General features: G+C 36.4%; 1 protein-coding gene across 3 annotated transcripts in view; it reads right to left on the bottom strand.

Annotated features, from left to right (window-relative positions):
• Positions 1-17,121, bottom strand: part of CRIM1 (cysteine rich transmembrane BMP regulator 1) — a 189,354-nt gene that overhangs the window by 13,987 nt on the left and 158,246 nt on the right. For all 3 annotated transcript variants that reach the window (XM_080341203.1, XM_080341204.1, XM_080341205.1), the window contains 3 exons: positions 9,649-9,770; positions 5,463-5,672; positions 1,032-1,247 (listed from right to left, as the gene is read on the bottom strand). In XM_080341203.1, the coding sequence (XP_080197329.1) occupies positions 1,032-1,247; positions 5,463-5,672; positions 9,649-9,770 (548 nt within the window). The remainder of the gene's footprint in view (positions 1-1,031; positions 1,248-5,462; positions 5,673-9,648; positions 9,771-17,121) is intronic.

Here is a 17,121-nt window from a genome sequence, read left to right as displayed (position 1 = left end):
CAGATCAGGTTCTCAATCTAAATGTGTAAGTTATGAGACTAAGGCTCCTTACACAGCTCCTTATACAGGGAGAAAGATCAGCTGCTCCAAACAGTATTTTGAAGTTAAGCAAATGCTCACTGCTATTAATAATCAGAAAAATGGAAGTCAGGAGAGCAGGCTAACTTTTTTACTGAAAATCTTGTGTCAGAAGAAAAAAAACACGACCCCAAAAAACAATGAACACCCTGTAGAAGAAATGGCAAAACCTATTTTTTTTTCCTAAAGTTTTTATATTTTGCTTTTTTTAATAAGGATAAATATTTTCTCAGTAAGTTTATATACAATTCACAGGTTTGGATTATAAATTTCCAGTGCAATAAACTCCACATTTGCTATGTAAAACAGGAATTCACATTCAATTATAATTACGTCTGTTTCCTTGGGGGAAAGCAAATCCTGCTACCTTCTTGACGCTGTGAGACAATCTAGGAGGAATCTGGCACACCTGCTGGGCTGGAATGCTTTGATATTACTCAGTTGTCTTCAAGTCACCCTCAAATCATACCAGGTGAAGGTAAAAGCAAACAGAAGTATTTTTGAGACCAAATTGCAAATAGACAAGATAGTAGTAAAAAGGTTCATAGAAACCAAGGTTTGTAGAAAGGAAAAGAAACAGCCTGTATCTGCCTAGCACTTCGACTGCTTTCGAAGTTTTTCTAATCCAGCATGTTTCCATAAACAAGTCAGTGCATATTTCATAAACCTACCAACTAAGGATTCTGGTTCTCATGCAACCCTGACACTATTAGATTGCCTTCAGAGAAAAGGTTCAAACTTCAGGGCCACAGCTCCCCTTTACATATAAGACATCTCTTGCACACAGTCAAGTCTTGCAGTTGAAACAGAGGACTGCGGTCTCCCACTCCAAACTGCTAAAGAACAAAGGCACCACAAGAACCAAGTGTGCACATACCAAAACAGTCAATATTCACATCACACATTCTCAGGTGAAGAAAGGACTCTGATAAAAGCTGGTTATCAGTATATACCTGGGCACTGTGGACAGCAGGAGTCCTGCGTGCGGGTGGGGTTTTGACAAAGCAGAGGTGGACAGACTTCAGTCTCACATAGGACACGTCCACTGTGGCATGTACATTGAGTGCAAGAATCAATATTCCATGTCTCTCCTTCTACGAAGTATTCCCCACCGGGAGCATGACAGATCGATGGACTGGTGAGCTCTGGCTTCTGCACAATTATTTCATCTGCGATAAACAGAATTGGAAGACAGGCAAAAATAACTGTGACTTTAATGATTAACAAATGTACCCACGATTAATAATTTCTGTTGTTATTGAAAGAAACAGGAATAACAAACCCAGCTATAAATGTATTCTTAATGAAGCTCTTTTGACTTTATGGCACCTTTATCTTATGGAAAATGGAAAAATTATAACCAAGAAACAATTTGAGAATCAGTCTGAATAAATGCTAGTTAATATAAATCAGAGTTACCTTCAAGCATTCTTGCCATTTCAGAAAAAAAAAAAATAAAATCAAACCAATCTGTGATGTAGGAATTCCAAGAGACAACTGTCATTTTCTCAAAAATTATACTGATCAGACAGTTTCTTAACTGCTAAATATTAGCATTAGTGCAATTAATGAAAGGATGGATAAGTATGATGCTCATCTGGGATCTAGGAAGTCCAGATTCAACTGTCTGCCTTTAAGTTTCCTGAGTGATATGTGTCTGTACCATTTGATGCCAGATTAAAAAAAAAAAGAAAAAGAAAAATACAGAATCCTTCACTCAACCCCCTAAAGACATATATGCAATTAACATAAGTGGAAGTGCTTCATCACTTTGTTCCATTAAAATAAATAAATACATACAAATTTTCTGCAGTCTTTGAAGTAAAAGGAGATGCCACAGTTTGCAGACTCATATTTCCAGTGACTGGATCTCACCAAATGAGCCTTAGGTCCTTTTTGGATAATTAATTACAGTTCCTCTACAGCCCTGGCTAAAAGACTCACCCAGGCAGTTTAGAGAAGAGATTTGACCTCCTTCAAGTTAAGAAAGGAACTGAAACTGTTTCCCTTGTTCAGCATGAGTGTTCTCCAGCCATTGGCGTATTACAAAAGTGAGGGAACTCTCTTTAATTCTTGGTGTTTTAAAAGAAAAAATAAACTTGTCCTGCACTTCAAAAGCATTTAGGCACTTACCATCAAGAAAAGGTTATGCCATGAACTTCATCCCCACAGCCTCTTAAAATGCTTTGAAGCCCCCTTCACATAGGGACAATAATAGCTGCCAGCTCACCATGCTGGTTGCTTGGGACTTGGACCTGCTTTTTCCACACACTGTGTATAGGAATGGGGATGCCTCAGACAAGATGTTTTGTTCAACCACAGGACCCATGACTTTGAAAGCTACACACTGCTGCAATGTGAAGCTTCAGGCTTTTAAGTGGTGATGTCCTTCAGCCTGAATTCAACCTGTCTAAGATCAGACAACTAAGATAGGTGCCCGTGTTAAAAACTGAGCTGCCTCAGGGTTCCTGTGCTGTGAATAGGGGGGAAGAGAAAATGACTTCCAGGTAATGACTCTGCATTTCTAAACCACTTGCTGAAGGTCCCCCACTCCTCCTTAATTGTAAAGATGCCTGATGTGAACATCATCCTAATCCAAATACGTGGATTAAGGACAGAAAAATTAAATGGATAGCAGCTCCTCTTATTATTTAGGTAGGTGAAGGCTCACCAATGGCTTGTGCTTCTCTCCACATTTGGAGCACTGCTGTGATTGTCTGGAGAATGGCACTTATGCCCTTTGCTCTATGACATTGCTATGTAGAAGACAAATCACTCAACTATTTGTGCTTGTTTCTGAAGAATGCTCAGTAGAACTCAAGGAACCTGATGATCTTACTCCATTCACAAAGTACTTGTGCATTTCTTCTCTCAGGAAATTATTTTACCTTTCACTGATTTGCTTATGCTATGCCCCTCCCATTATTTACATTTATGAACCACATATGTGATTCAGTAGCATTTACCTGAAGTGAGACAGCTGGTCTGCTGCTGTGTCACTGTCTGGTTTTTATTTCAGTGGGAACAATAGACTACATTTTAAGCAATGACTTCCTGACTCACCATGGCAAAGGCAATACTAATTATGTCCTAGAAATTTTCTCAGTCATCTCCTTTGCATTTAGTTCTCTGCAGAACCACAGGCCTGTTTTACTACAGCTCATACACTGTTAACAATCAGAAAAGCATAACCAGAGAGTATTGCTGTACATATGGTATTGCTTATTGCTCCCTTATCAGCATTGATATTGATATATCACTGCAACTGAATTGCTATAAATGTAGAACTACCATATTCCTGCAGCAACCAGCCAGACAAATACATACTTTCTGGATAGTGTGGTTCTGCAAAACACTAGCAGTTAATGGCTTTCTAAATGTTACAGGAAACCTAGAGCTTTTCACAGGCATTGCGACAATTCACTTAAACCTCTTAATATAGAGAAACATGGTTATAATGAATGTTGTAGCTGTCAAGGTACATCTTGCTCTGTTGACAAACAACTAAATATGGAATTGAATGTAACCACTGTTTTTTTCAGTCTGAAAAATCACCCGTGAGAGCTGCCACTTCCTTGTTGATAGGTTAACAGTGCAATTCAAAACTCAGTACATCAGGATTGCTAATTATTTCAATATCCTTATGCCAGACACATTTAAGTGACGTGCTCACAGTCTCACAGTTCCAAAGTGCATTCCTGTTCTCTAAAAGCCACGATATTTATTGAACAACATCAGCAGGGAATGAATAAATTGCACAATAAAATTAGAAGTACATTTCTAACAAATATAAAACCTCAGTGGGGGAAGCAAAACCACACTGGGACTAATTTGGCCATATGAATTCATACACTTACATATGCAATCACTTTAAAAAAATGCTCTGTCTGCCCTAGCATTGTAAGAGTTGAGACCAAGTATGATTTTGCTAACACAGAAGCTAGGTGACTGGTACCTTTGAAGCAGAAAAGGACGTCAAACAGAGAAACCCATGCAGAGACTGTATCTCAAAGGAACAGACACTACTGGGTAAACAACTGCTTATACAAGAGACCAACATTGCTGGTGCTCAGAATCAAACACTGATGTCACCCACAAGAAATGTCCAGCGTGTGAAGATAGGTACTGCTAATCTCATACTGACCTTTCTTCCACTAACTGAACATTAGGCTTATGAAATTATGTACCCACACTCATTCTCTGTACACAAAGTAATTAGCCACTGGTGCTGCTGAAAGACAAAAATTATTTGAATGCTCTGAGGTGTTCTGTATATGTTAGGTAAATCAATACACACAAGAATGCTGACAGCAGAGTGAAATCACGAAGGAGTCTTGAGGATCTAACAACAGAATTACTGGAACAATGGCCCTACATTTTAAATTTTGAATCTTGAATGTTTATCTAATGTAAGACTGACATGCTAACCTGCCCCCATCCATATGAAGTATACCATCCCCTACAATAATTCACAAATCATTGTGAAAAGGTGAATGGCTACTGCATGTACTCAACAGCTCTGTGCAGCCCTGAATTCCAGCTAGTGCAAGTGGAAAATAACACATCTGTTCAGTGATATGACTTTAGGAACACAATATTCTGTATTATTTACTGTTTAGCTGCTGTTCCTGGAACAATACTCAGAACTGAATCTTTTTTTTTTTTTTCTCCACACTGAGGTTTCTTAGCGGAGAGAACTGTACTGAGTGTGCATATCTGGTGGGAGTACCCTCCTTAGTGTCTCCAGCTCAGAGTGCACTGATCTTATACTCTATCCACACTCTAACATCTTTCATAGGTGTTTTTCATATTAACACTTATTATTAAAATTGTATTGGAATGCAACATTAATTGTATTTGGCCTTCCCACCTAAAGCATTAAAATAGTCTTCTACTGCTGGTGGCACAGGAACCTTCCCTCACACCACAGAACCATAATGCTCACTTAATTAAGACATCTGTTTAAACATGCACTCCCTTGAGATGTTGTTAAACAGATCAGGAGGTAAATGTTAGTAAAACTCCACTTCAAGGTAAAAAAGATAAAAAGTAATAGCTTATTAGCTATTATAGGTAAGAAAACTGTATATGAGTACAAACTTGGTATTATAGCTAATATAGACTAGAAACTTCTAGTTTAAAGATTTCAATGTGTCAAAGATTGACATGTTAGGACCCACAACATGCATGCCCCTCCTAAATATTTAAGTTCCCATTTTTTCACCCGAAATCTTAATGAAAGGCATTCATCATATTATATCTGGACATAGAAACCTTCATACATATCTACTGCTGAATAGCGCATGAGATTATTTTCATGTACCAGGAAACAGAACATACGTGAATTGAAACCCAGTTACAAAGCATACAGAAGAAAACGTTACCTGGACATGACGGGCAGCACTGCCCTGGATGTATGGTGGGGTTACCACAATTAGGAACTGGGCAGGTGATCAGGGCACACATTTCCCGTCCATTGTGGCAGTAACACTCTCTGCAGCCATCGTGCCAGCTCTCCTCATTCTCATGTCGGCGCCCATCCATTGACAGGCAAGAGCCTGTTTTGATGGGAGGCATAAGCGAAGCGGTTGCCTCTGCACAAAATCAAAGGAAAATGAAGTATCCTGATAAGCACGGGTTGCTTAGGGGAAAAAAAAACCCAAACAAACCACAACAACTACATGCCTGAATTGCATTTATTATTAAAATAAATATAAGATCAAATAAACAACAATGATTCTATCATTTATGCTTAGAAATAAAGTAAGAACACCCATGAAACAATTAAAAGGTACAATGAAGGGGATGGTAGGATGTATTTGTTTGGAAAATATAACAACTTTTTTTCTGTTAATCCTACGATGTTTCTAATCATACAGAAATACAGTACTGGCTAATATCTGAAAAAAAAGGGAAATACAATTGAGGGAAATAGCAGAAAGCACAAAGCTTATTTTAAATGAAACATTTAAATATTACACCGTATTAGATTATCTAGAATGTATCTGATAGAAAGTAGAATATAAAAGCATTTCCAAGAGCTAAGAATGCTCTTATTTATATCATGAATGAATACAAATTACAAGCAAGTTCTAACAGGGTCATGCTAGATACTGGAAATATTTCATAAAACACCTGTGAGAAATTATTTGTTTATATTACTATGATAAATGAGATATTTGGATAGTAACTGCTCTGACAATTTTAAACCTCATTCCTAGCTTTTACAGAGATTAGAATACAGCAGCTTGGATTGCTGCATTACTTGCACTCAGCCAGAACACACAAGCAGCAGTTCTAGGGAGGATAAAGTCTCATTTGTATCTTAGAGGTATTTAAGTGCTGCAGGGTTCAGCCTCAATACATTCTTTGTTAATCAGCAGAGTGAATTTAGAGCCCAACACTCCCTCAACCACTTCATTATTATGATGAAGGATTTAGGATCAGTTTGTCAGTGAATTTACTTGTTTTCAGTGGTATGTCAACAATGTCCAGCTAACACACACACATACATATAAGGTTGTTTCTACTAAGTTGCTTATTTCATTTTCTGTTTAAAAAAGGATGCACTATGAAAGGTAGTAATTTTTTTTTTTCTGTAATTCTAGTAAGCTTTTTTTTACTAACATGTAGGTCAGCACCTCCTCAGCTGTGGCAGATCTACCAAAGGTGGTCTAAGACCCACCAGCAGATGGTATGAAGTGAGTTTGATGCGAGCTATCAGAATAAGAACCCAATACACAGAAATTCCATTAGTATACCATTTTGTGAATTAGAAGGAAAAGTATAAGGGTAAAAGACCCTTAAAATGGACTTCATCCCATTGAGCAAACAGGAACACTATGAGAAAAAGTTACATTTGCTTACTACATTTTTATACTTTACTATCAGATTGTATATTAATTCCTATTTGAATTAATATCACTGGAATACTGTCCTACATTAAAATGATTATTGACACATGAAAGTCTTAGCTGGCAATACCCTTCCCCTTCCTTAAAGTATCTGATGTAATAAAACTTTTTTTTTTTTTTTTTCTGAATATTCTAAAGTATAGTCCAAATTTCAGAGAAACCAAACAAGCATCTGGGCAACTATTCAAAAGTAACTTCACAAACTGAGATTATGTTCACTTTTCAGTTTTTAAATTAAAATTAGTACAAAACATAATGCTTAAACAAGTAACCAAATGCCCAAATACAAGATGGGAATAACTGAATACCTAGAAGTATGGCTGAAACCATCTGGGATTATAGTAAACTGACAAGTAAAAATGAGTCAGTAACGTGACACCAGTGCCAAGAAGGGAAGTTCAATCTAAGATACAAGTACAGGAGCTCTGCACATTTAAATGCAGTTGTGCTATTTCTACTACTTAGGAGTTTTTGCTCCTGCTAAAGTACAATATCCAGTTTTTGAACTGATGAGAGACCAAAGAATGGGCTTTATTTGACTTAGAAAAACAAACAAACAAGAAACTTCAGGGTGCTCCTTCAGGGTGCTTAGCTGTTCCACATGCCTGCTGAGCTTAGGTTAAGAAGTAACTGGTTCAAATTGTGGGAGACAGAAATTTTAGAAAATTTATTTTAAATTGTCACATATTGGTAACCACAACCACACCAGAGAAAAACATTGGCGAGGTTTATGTGGGTTTTTTGTTTTTTTGTTTGCTTGGGTTTTTTTCATTTTTTTCTGAGAGTGGAGATTCTTAATAAATTAAACCTTAGACAAACATCTGTCAAGGATTATCCAGATAACCTCAATTTCATGCAAGGGTAGGGAAGTGGACTTTCAGTTTTCCAGAGGACTACCCCAACCCTGTACTTCTATGGTTCTACTTCTATTAATCCTAGCATAAGCTATTTCTGGCAGAAGCAATTTAGAAAGTGGAGCTAATTCACAAGCAGAGGATTTACCCATCCCTTCCTCCTACTTAGGGATTTGGGATCAAAATTTTAACAAGGACTCACAGCTCCCCCAAAACATACTCGTCATTTTGGACAAGTTGCTAATGATCACGTCGAAGTGATATGCCCACAGCTTGATAACTTTGTGATCATTATAACAATAAATACTATTTAGAGAGGGATCAAGTTATTTTTTCTAAATATTTGTGTAGGTTTTAAAAAGACTATTCTTGTTAAGGGAAGCACTTAGAAATGTGCATACACATAATTAGTAACTGAAGAGTTCCATCTGTGAATAGCCTGGGATGCAAGTATGGCACACCTAAGAGAACACCTTGTCTGTATTCCATGACAGCATCACAACAATCAGGAAAAGTGTGCTGATTGTGAACATGGAGACAAATGACAAGATAAGTGATGAGAATTGCCTCTATGGGACTTCATTCAGCAATTGTCCTTTCTTATTAATTTTTAAAATTTTTTATTTCTAGTAAAAGTCATATATTGCAGCTTACCTCAGTGAAATTGCTCTCTACTTCTCATATCTGCAAGGTACATTTGTAACACTTTATTTTTTTTTTGGTAGAAGACTTAAAGTTTTATTATAATTGTCTGCAGGGTGTGATGTCATGTGGAGAAAATACCTATCAGATCCTTCTGATATATATGACTGCATGTTGGCCTCCAACCACAGAAGATTGACTTCAGGAACTCATACAGTTTCTTCTAATCCCATATTCCAATAGCTTTTCTTATTATATTTTATCACATTTTAAAATGCAAAAGAAACGGCTGCTAAAAAACTTAAGAATGGGAAAATACTCAAATGTACATGCCTATAGCTAGAAAGCGAAACACACAAGCAAGAATCAAAGAAAATAAGCATGAAAGAGCAGTTAGGATCAGAGAGAGCCTGAGCACAGATGAAAAGTTATTAAATGCCACACGTGCAGATAAGCAATGAAGGAAGTCCGATACCCAGACTAATACAAAACAAAACTGAAAATATCTTAAAAGATACATGCTTAAAAGCAGCACAAAACTAAAGCAAACAACTAATGAACATCTTATCTCAATCTCCACCTCAAATGCGGTGGTTACAAATCTGGGATGTGGCACATGTGAAATCTTCAGCTTAAGAATACCCAGTCCTTTCTCCTGGGTAAGTGTTCTCACCACTCACTGTTCCTCAAGACCAGCTGAAAGTGTCCAAGAAACAGCACCCTAATTTTAGGTGATGTTCAGGGCATCTATCAAATCCAAGACCGGAGTTTGCAAAGAAAATATGATGATGAAGCAGCTAAAATAAACACTGCTGCTAAGAAAACAAACAAACAACACAACAAAAACCTCAACTAGCTTATTTCTAGTAGTTACTTATTAAGAGCCTAACCTAATTTGTATTAATAGTAACAGACTTTTGTGACTTTGTAATTAGAGATGGAAGCAGAGCTGTGCCCTTCTGTTGAAGCCAACATGAATACAGATAATAACAAACACCTGCAAAGCAATACACTCCTTTGAGCAAAGGTGAACTGACTCCCCTCCACTTACCATATTTTAATTCTTACATAGTCTGTACATGATTCCTTTTATTTTGCTCTAGCTTCCACCTGCTTTGAAAACAAGCTGTAGTTAGAGGTGATAATGTACTTGCACCTACCTCTGCACTTGCAGATAACGCAGCCATGATTGTTCTGCTGGAAGCCCATCGGACAGATTTTACCACAAGGCAGGTCAGGGCATTTCTTACACCGACAGATTTCACAGCCATGCTTATTCTTCCTAGATGACCAAAATAATTTGTCAAAGGTCAGCAGGTCACTTTAAATATCTACATATAATGATCTTTAAAGCAAAAGCATCCCCTAAAGAAGTGACTGATCAAGTAAAGAACATTATGGTTAACCATCACCCTTAGGTTCATTGGGTCCATGGGGTGTACAGGTCTCCATCCCTGGCATGTGTTCCCTCCATATGACTGACAAAATCTCTGCATTTGGTACTGTCAAGCCACAGTAGATAATCTAGATGTATGTGCTTGTGACTACTATTGATGATCAATTATTTTTTCAAGTGAAAAAGTAGAAAAAATAACCTCTAAAACTGTGAAATTGGAGAAGTGGGTAGGAATTTGTTTCAATTACTATGTTTTCTAACACAAATTACTGATAACTTTTTTCCTTCAACAACAGATGAAGAACAGTAGACTTCCTCTCTTGCATATTAAAACTACAGAGAGATTTCCAAAAACATTAAAGAAGCAGTCCCAAAGCTTACTTGAAAGAGAGCATGTGGAATGCCAATGACCCATACAAAAAGTAGCAGACACACAGTAACACATTTTGGAACAGAGAAAACCAGAGAACTTTTCAGCAGACAAAGTACAGAGAATCAAGAACACAAATGCTTCCAAAGCTTCCAGGTGAAGCCAGGCAGGAGGCTTGAGCACTCCCTGACAGCATCTCTTCACAGCAGCATAAACATGCTCCTTCTGGGAATCCTATGCTCAATATTTGCTTGCCTGTTTTCAAGAAGACAGGTGATACCATTCAAACTCTAGGCACAAGTGTACTATTTCCCTTCGTATACAGATACAGTAATTTTTTACACCTTCCCAAGATACAGGGGGAAAAAAAAAGCTAAAATGAAGAAGTTCAAGACAAAGAGGGGAAAACAAACAAACAAACAAACAGATGTTAAACAATTTTCCTGAGTTTGCTGATAAACATATCACTCTAAGGAGGTAACTCACTAAAATTGGGAAAAACATTTATTGGGAAACTGACAGATCCTTTATTGAATACTACACCATTAAAAGCACACCAGTTCCCCTCAAAACAAAGCCAAGACATGGGAAGTTAAAGAATATCTAAAGGGACAGAGAAGAAATAAATTATGTAAATATCTAGAAAGCCTGACTTCAAGCTCTAGAAAACTTTATTTAATTTTAGTTAAAGACTGAGGAAAAAAATCCGCACATAGGATAGAGAACAGAAGACTTCCTGTCCATCTACATTTTTCCTTCTCAATCTCTGTAACCACAGACCTTTTAATATCAAAAGAGATGCTTCTTTCCATTAATGTGTAGAACTTTAAAAGAGTGAACTCGATTGAAAACAAACAAAACCAAACCACAAACATCATGATTACTCCTTAACTTTTTGCTCTCTAAAATACTTTTCTTTTATTACTTGCTTCTTTAGTCTCCCATCTGTGACCAAAGTTTTACATTAAAATAGAGATTTATCTTCCATTACATCCCATGCTTTTGATGATCATAACAGGTTCGGAAGTCACATAAGGCTTGCTATTCTAGCAAAGAAATTTGCATGGTTGCAGTAAAGAATCAAACAAATATACTATAGAATTGCAAATCTATATAATTTTAGCACCAAAGTAAAACTTGAAGTGAAATGGTCTTAAAATATTTCTTACCACAATTGTAGCCATTTATACTATGATCTCACATAGATGGTTATATTTCAATGTTATTCATTTCATTCAGTGAAATTATTTGTATATTTTGTAGAAAGTGACAGGATTAGGGTGCTCATTTCCAGTTTTTTTTTAATTGCAATAATCTTAAGATTTATTGAAGTCATCATTTAAAAAGAACAGCCAAGCACTGTGCAAAACTAAATTACATTCTACATTTGAAACCAGAATTTAAATTGAAGATTATTTTCCAATTAGCTTAAAAAGTTTAAAGTTCAGTTATTTTTCAGATGTACAAAAATGCAAGGGAAGGATCATCCCAAAAGACAGGGCTCCTTAAACACTTGCATCAGCTTGAAATCAAATTGTTCTTAAAACAATTATCTCACAGCTACCACACTATGCTCATTGATATCTACTGTCATTTCTAAAATGCTTTTGCTAACATTGTTCACATAGATTTTATAATAAAACTATTTTATGTACACTGTAGTTTAAAAAACAAAAGGCGAAAGTGTGTTTCAGCTTATCTAAGTACAGAAAGCACATACAGAAATAAGTAATTTTACTCTGTAGGTCAATATACTAATTGAGTCGTACACACAGACTAAAAGTTACTGCTCTTTACAACAAGCAGTGCAATTCTGTGAGAGGCTAAACATTATCTGTTTTATAATGCCTTCTATTTGAAGATGAGACATGGTTCAGTGCTAGCCCATGGAGCAGTCCTGACCTGGGTGACGTTCTCACTTACCCCCACCACCCCGAGTGGGACAGGGTGGGATGGCGCAGACGGCAACGTCTTGACCTGGGGACTATCTGGGGAAGTCATTCACTGGTCCAGATCTGACACTCTGTGAGTTAATGTCTCATCCAGGCGTCACTTTATCATGTCTAGGACTTCAAATGAATAGTTGCAAATTGCAAGATTTGATATTTACGCTTTTTAACTTCAACCTGTTTACAATTTTTTTTCCCTTTTCACTACATTCCAGACACTTTCAATTTCTGAAGATCAGAGTTTCCATTTTGAAGCTTAGTATTTGGTAGTTTTAGTCTTCCTCAGGTATACAAAGTAAGCCTAGCAAATCTAGGAAACAAAGCCTGTCTTATCATTCTCTTCAACATCATAAACCTTACTATTTTTTCTAAATTTTTCCTACTCTTATGTGACAGTATCACACGGTTTCTTAGAAGTTGCCTGCTTCCTCCATGAGTTTAGAAAAATCACTTGAGTTTGTGTCTGAAATTTGTATCCTTTAACAGATTATCCTTGACACATGATTGACAATGAAAAATACTTGCACACAGGACTAAGCATCACTGTGTTTAAAGTACTCTTGCAGCTCATGGACAATACTCATAGGACTTTTCCTATCCTTCTCAAAAATCAAGACATCCACTCTATTGCAGCAAAGCATTCCAGGAGAATGAACGATTCATTCTATTTCTTCATATAATACTAAGCCCATCTTTCTTTTTTTCAGTCGTCTTTGATTTTTGTTCAGAAGACTGAACCGTTTCTGCATAGATAGCATTAATGCAAGCTTCAGGTATGTCCACTTTGAAGATGATGGCATGGACAATCAGCTAGATTATTATCAACACATACCACGCATTTTTTAACAATATTAACCTTAACTGCTCAGGCACAGGTATCAGCAGATGATAGTCACAGATCAGACAAACTAAGGGACTCTACAGGTCAAGAGGATTGCAGTCAAACACAGAAATCAGTTTATTAAGGTGCAAAGTAAGTTAGGCTCTATTCTTGTGTTCTTATCTTTCTGTGAAGATATAAAAGTAGAGTATGTAAAGGCATCACACTGCATGTGATAAGGCTAAATAGAAGATACACAACTACAGAAGAGCCTCAGCTTCTATGCTGCATATCAAAAAGCAATGGTGTAAGGACTTCAACAGTCTGATGTCTGAACCTGCATTTTCAGATCAGATTTAATTTATGTGCTTTAAAGTGAAGCAGAACTCTATATTCTACCCCCTACCCTTAATGGAGGGGAATAAAATAGAATTTCCATTTTCAAATGGGGTATTAATACTAATTTTTAGAGATTTCTCCTTTAGGCCTTTCAAAATAATGCAAGCACATCTCACTTAAAGTGCAAAAAGAGAAGGCCAATAGAATTATATCAGATTTCTTGTTGTTCAAAAATGTATTGACGATTTATACTAGTGTGTCAGAGTATAATCCTTAGCATCATGGGTCAAGTTAATTGCAATCTGAGAGTCATCTTCCCATTATACATATCGATCTTCCTCATCTTTGTTTAAAGCTTTCTTTAGAAAACCAGTTAAATCACAGTTCATGAGAGAGAGGCCATGAAAGTCAGACCTCTCAAACCAAGTAACAAGTTTCTGAATTAATCAGTTCATTAATTCATTAATATATTCAGTTCACATGTAACAGCCAACTGCCCTGCAAAACAAATCCATACTAAAAAGTAGCATAGAAGAGAACAGTAAAGAGAGACCTTTGCTTAAGAAAAGAAAATAAAAATCAGAAGTTGCAGAATAAAAAGATATGTAAACAGAAGTAACGGGCACATCTTTACTGAAAAGAATGAAACAGGACCAAAAAAAATACTATCCTTTTTAGAAGTTACACACGGTCTGATCACAAATGAGGTAGACTTATATTAAGAACATTACTGCCAGTCATGCACACTGGGAGCAGAGGCCCAGGAATGGCAATTTACTGTCTTATCTTAAAAGAATATTTTTCTTTTTACTGAAGATTCAGAAATCTGCAGGTAAAAAAATATTCAGTTCACCACATTATCAAGATCTCTACTATGTTCCATTTAAAGTTGTAAAAATACTGTCCACTTTTCTCTAAACAAAAATCAGAGTTTATATAACCAAACCAGAAAAAGCTACTCATTATGTGGAAGAGAGTGTTTCTTCCTAAATCCATGTTATTGGGGAAGGTGTTGTACAATAAACTAAAAGAATTTAACAGTAAATTTAATACATTTACACAAACAAAACACATTAATAGTAAATTACTTTGGTAAGCGTAGTTCAGAACATTCCTTATCAGCAATAGAAAAACATTTTTAAAACTTAAATGTGTCATCTACATTGAGAGTGCTAGTGAAGAAAATCAGCAGTAGGAAATTGAAAGAAACCAAAGGGAGAAACAAACTTAACTGCTCTAGCTACTGCAGAAAAGTCAAACAATAGTTAATTCGGATAGAAAGAAACATCTAGACCTTGGCTCATGAATATATTCAAGCTATTTCTGGGTAAGCCCAAAAAGGCAATGTCAAAAAGGCATGAAATAGATCTTATTAAATGTTTTTCTCATATTATGACTTTTGAATAGGCTAACACAAATGGCCTTAAAAATAATAATTTATTCATGTACTTGTAATACTAAAATTAATAAAAGCTTTTCCTGTTCCAAGCTAAATGCTATTCAATCACACTGAATAAACAGTAAAAAAATGTGTAGTTCATACCAACTGTCTCTGCTATTATGCAAACACATGCACACACTCCTCGAGCATGGGGATGAAAAAAGTCTTTTCAGATTCTTTCCTGATAGCTTTACTCTATTGACCCTGCTACAGACAATAAACTAAGAGCTACAATACAGAAAAAGGATAAATCCCAAGACCTAACAGCCCAGTGTGACCTTTAAATTTCCACCAAGTTTATAAACCAATTTGAAAAATAACCAGTGACTGAGTATTGTTAATGGAAACTAGTTTTTAGAACACAAATATAAAACAGAAATAAAAAGAAATGTTCAGATATACAGTCTGGAGACTGCTGAGCTCACATCCTGTACTTGTTCCTGAAGATGCTTTATGTATCATGAACAAAAAAGATGGCTTCCATCTTTGTTGCAAATATATTCTGTGCCAAAGTTCAAAATAAAATAACAGCTAGCGCAAATTATTTCAATGCCCCTGGAGAAACAGTTACACCATGTCAGGACTATATGGCAATTTCCAGTAAATGAATGAATATAGTTATATGTTCCTATTCCTTTATTACTGTTGCCCATCTCGGACACCCCTCCTGCTGATTCCAACACGGAGTTCTCACAGTTTCAGACATCCCGACACCCTTTGCCTCTTTGGCTCCTTGCTTTAAAAGACTTCTTCTTGCATTTTGTGCCTGCTCAATGGCAGGGCTCAGGCTTCACTCTGCCCAGACACTTCCTAAGCCATTCTGTGTGCTTTGCACTTGTTTTAATTGACTTCACTCCTTTGATCCTTAACATAGACAGCTTTATCCGATTTAAAAACTAAGACAACTAACCAGTCATTATTTCTGGTCAATCTTTCATGTTTCTTTCATTCTCCTACCCATCTTCAGCCATCCCTGACTTTGAAACCACTGGGCAAAAGTTGTGGGAACAACAAAACTGACATCCTTTTGCTGTAACTTCCCTCTTGCTCCGCCTTCTCTCACTTGCAAAACTGAAAATAACTCCCAGCCACTCTTGCAGTCAACAGGCTTAAAAATAATTTTATTAACCTTTTAATTTAAAAGTCTCACTTTTCATCTCTCATCTACTAACCTTTGAGTTTGGGGGAAAGAAGTGAAGTTTGATTTATTTTTTGTTGTCTTCCCCACATTTTGTCCTATTTCAATTCTATCACTCTCGTGAGTGCTGTTCCCAGCAAAAAATTCTATTATTTAACTGCAGGCAAGCCTGATCCTGTATCTCAAGTAATAGATACAGCATTATATTAAATGGTATTTGTTTTGCTGGACTGCTATTATGTAGGTATTTTCAAATTACACTAGAGATGCCTCAAGGATACAAGTCAAGCAGAAAATAAAAGTTACTGTTTTCAAGGCAAACATACTCTTCAAACGTTATTTCTTTTTTTTTTTTTTTTTGTCTTTTTCTTTATTGGCTGTGTATTGCAGCATATTTGTGCCATAACTGTTCCATGAGTTATGGGTCTGCTTTTTGTTTGATGTAACGCCACTGCCTGTTTGGCACGACGCACAATGCAAGAGCTGTATGGGCAATAAGAGGGAGGTCAACCAGCACACTGCATTCACCTAAATGGAACATCACTCTGTGCCTAAGAATAACATGAAGATTAAAGGAATGCGTAAGTCTGGTATTCTCTTTTTCTTTTTTTCTCCAATTTGGCAACATGACCGGAGAGGATATAAACTGTTCGCTGGCACCATTTATGAGCAGAGCTGATAAAATCTGTGAGAATACCACTATGTTACAGCTTAATTTCTCTTTTTCTGAAATATCTGGTACCTCTCTGGTCATTCAGTTTTTACCATATTTTGATTCCCCCAAACTTTATTAAAACTGCGTACCAAGAGGAGGATTACTATAGATTACTGTTACAAAAACCTGCAGCATTTACAAACAACCGTCAAACAGACTTCTGAAATTATCCAGAAATTAAAGGAGTATCAGTACCAAACACTAAGAGTTGCAACACTAGTAAACTTCATTTTATGAATACTAAGAAAGCAAATAACACATGAACATTATCTGAAGATCAACTGACATGAGGTAGAAATTAAACTGTTATGAACAGCAGGCAGTAACATGGAATGGATGGATCAAAACTGAAATGTATTGGTAAAATATATATGTAAGCCACAAGACTGATTACTAAGAAATTTCTGTGACAAAAGATCTGTCCAGTTCTTGTCACCTGTTCCACAGATGAATAAATACTGCAAA

The sequence above is a fragment of the Nesoenas mayeri genome (assembly GCF_963082525.1).
Source record: "Nesoenas mayeri genome assembly, chromosome: 3".
NCBI lineage: Eukaryota > Metazoa > Chordata > Aves > Columbiformes > Columbidae > Nesoenas > Nesoenas mayeri.
This window is presented reverse-complemented; position numbering and strand designations above follow the sequence as displayed.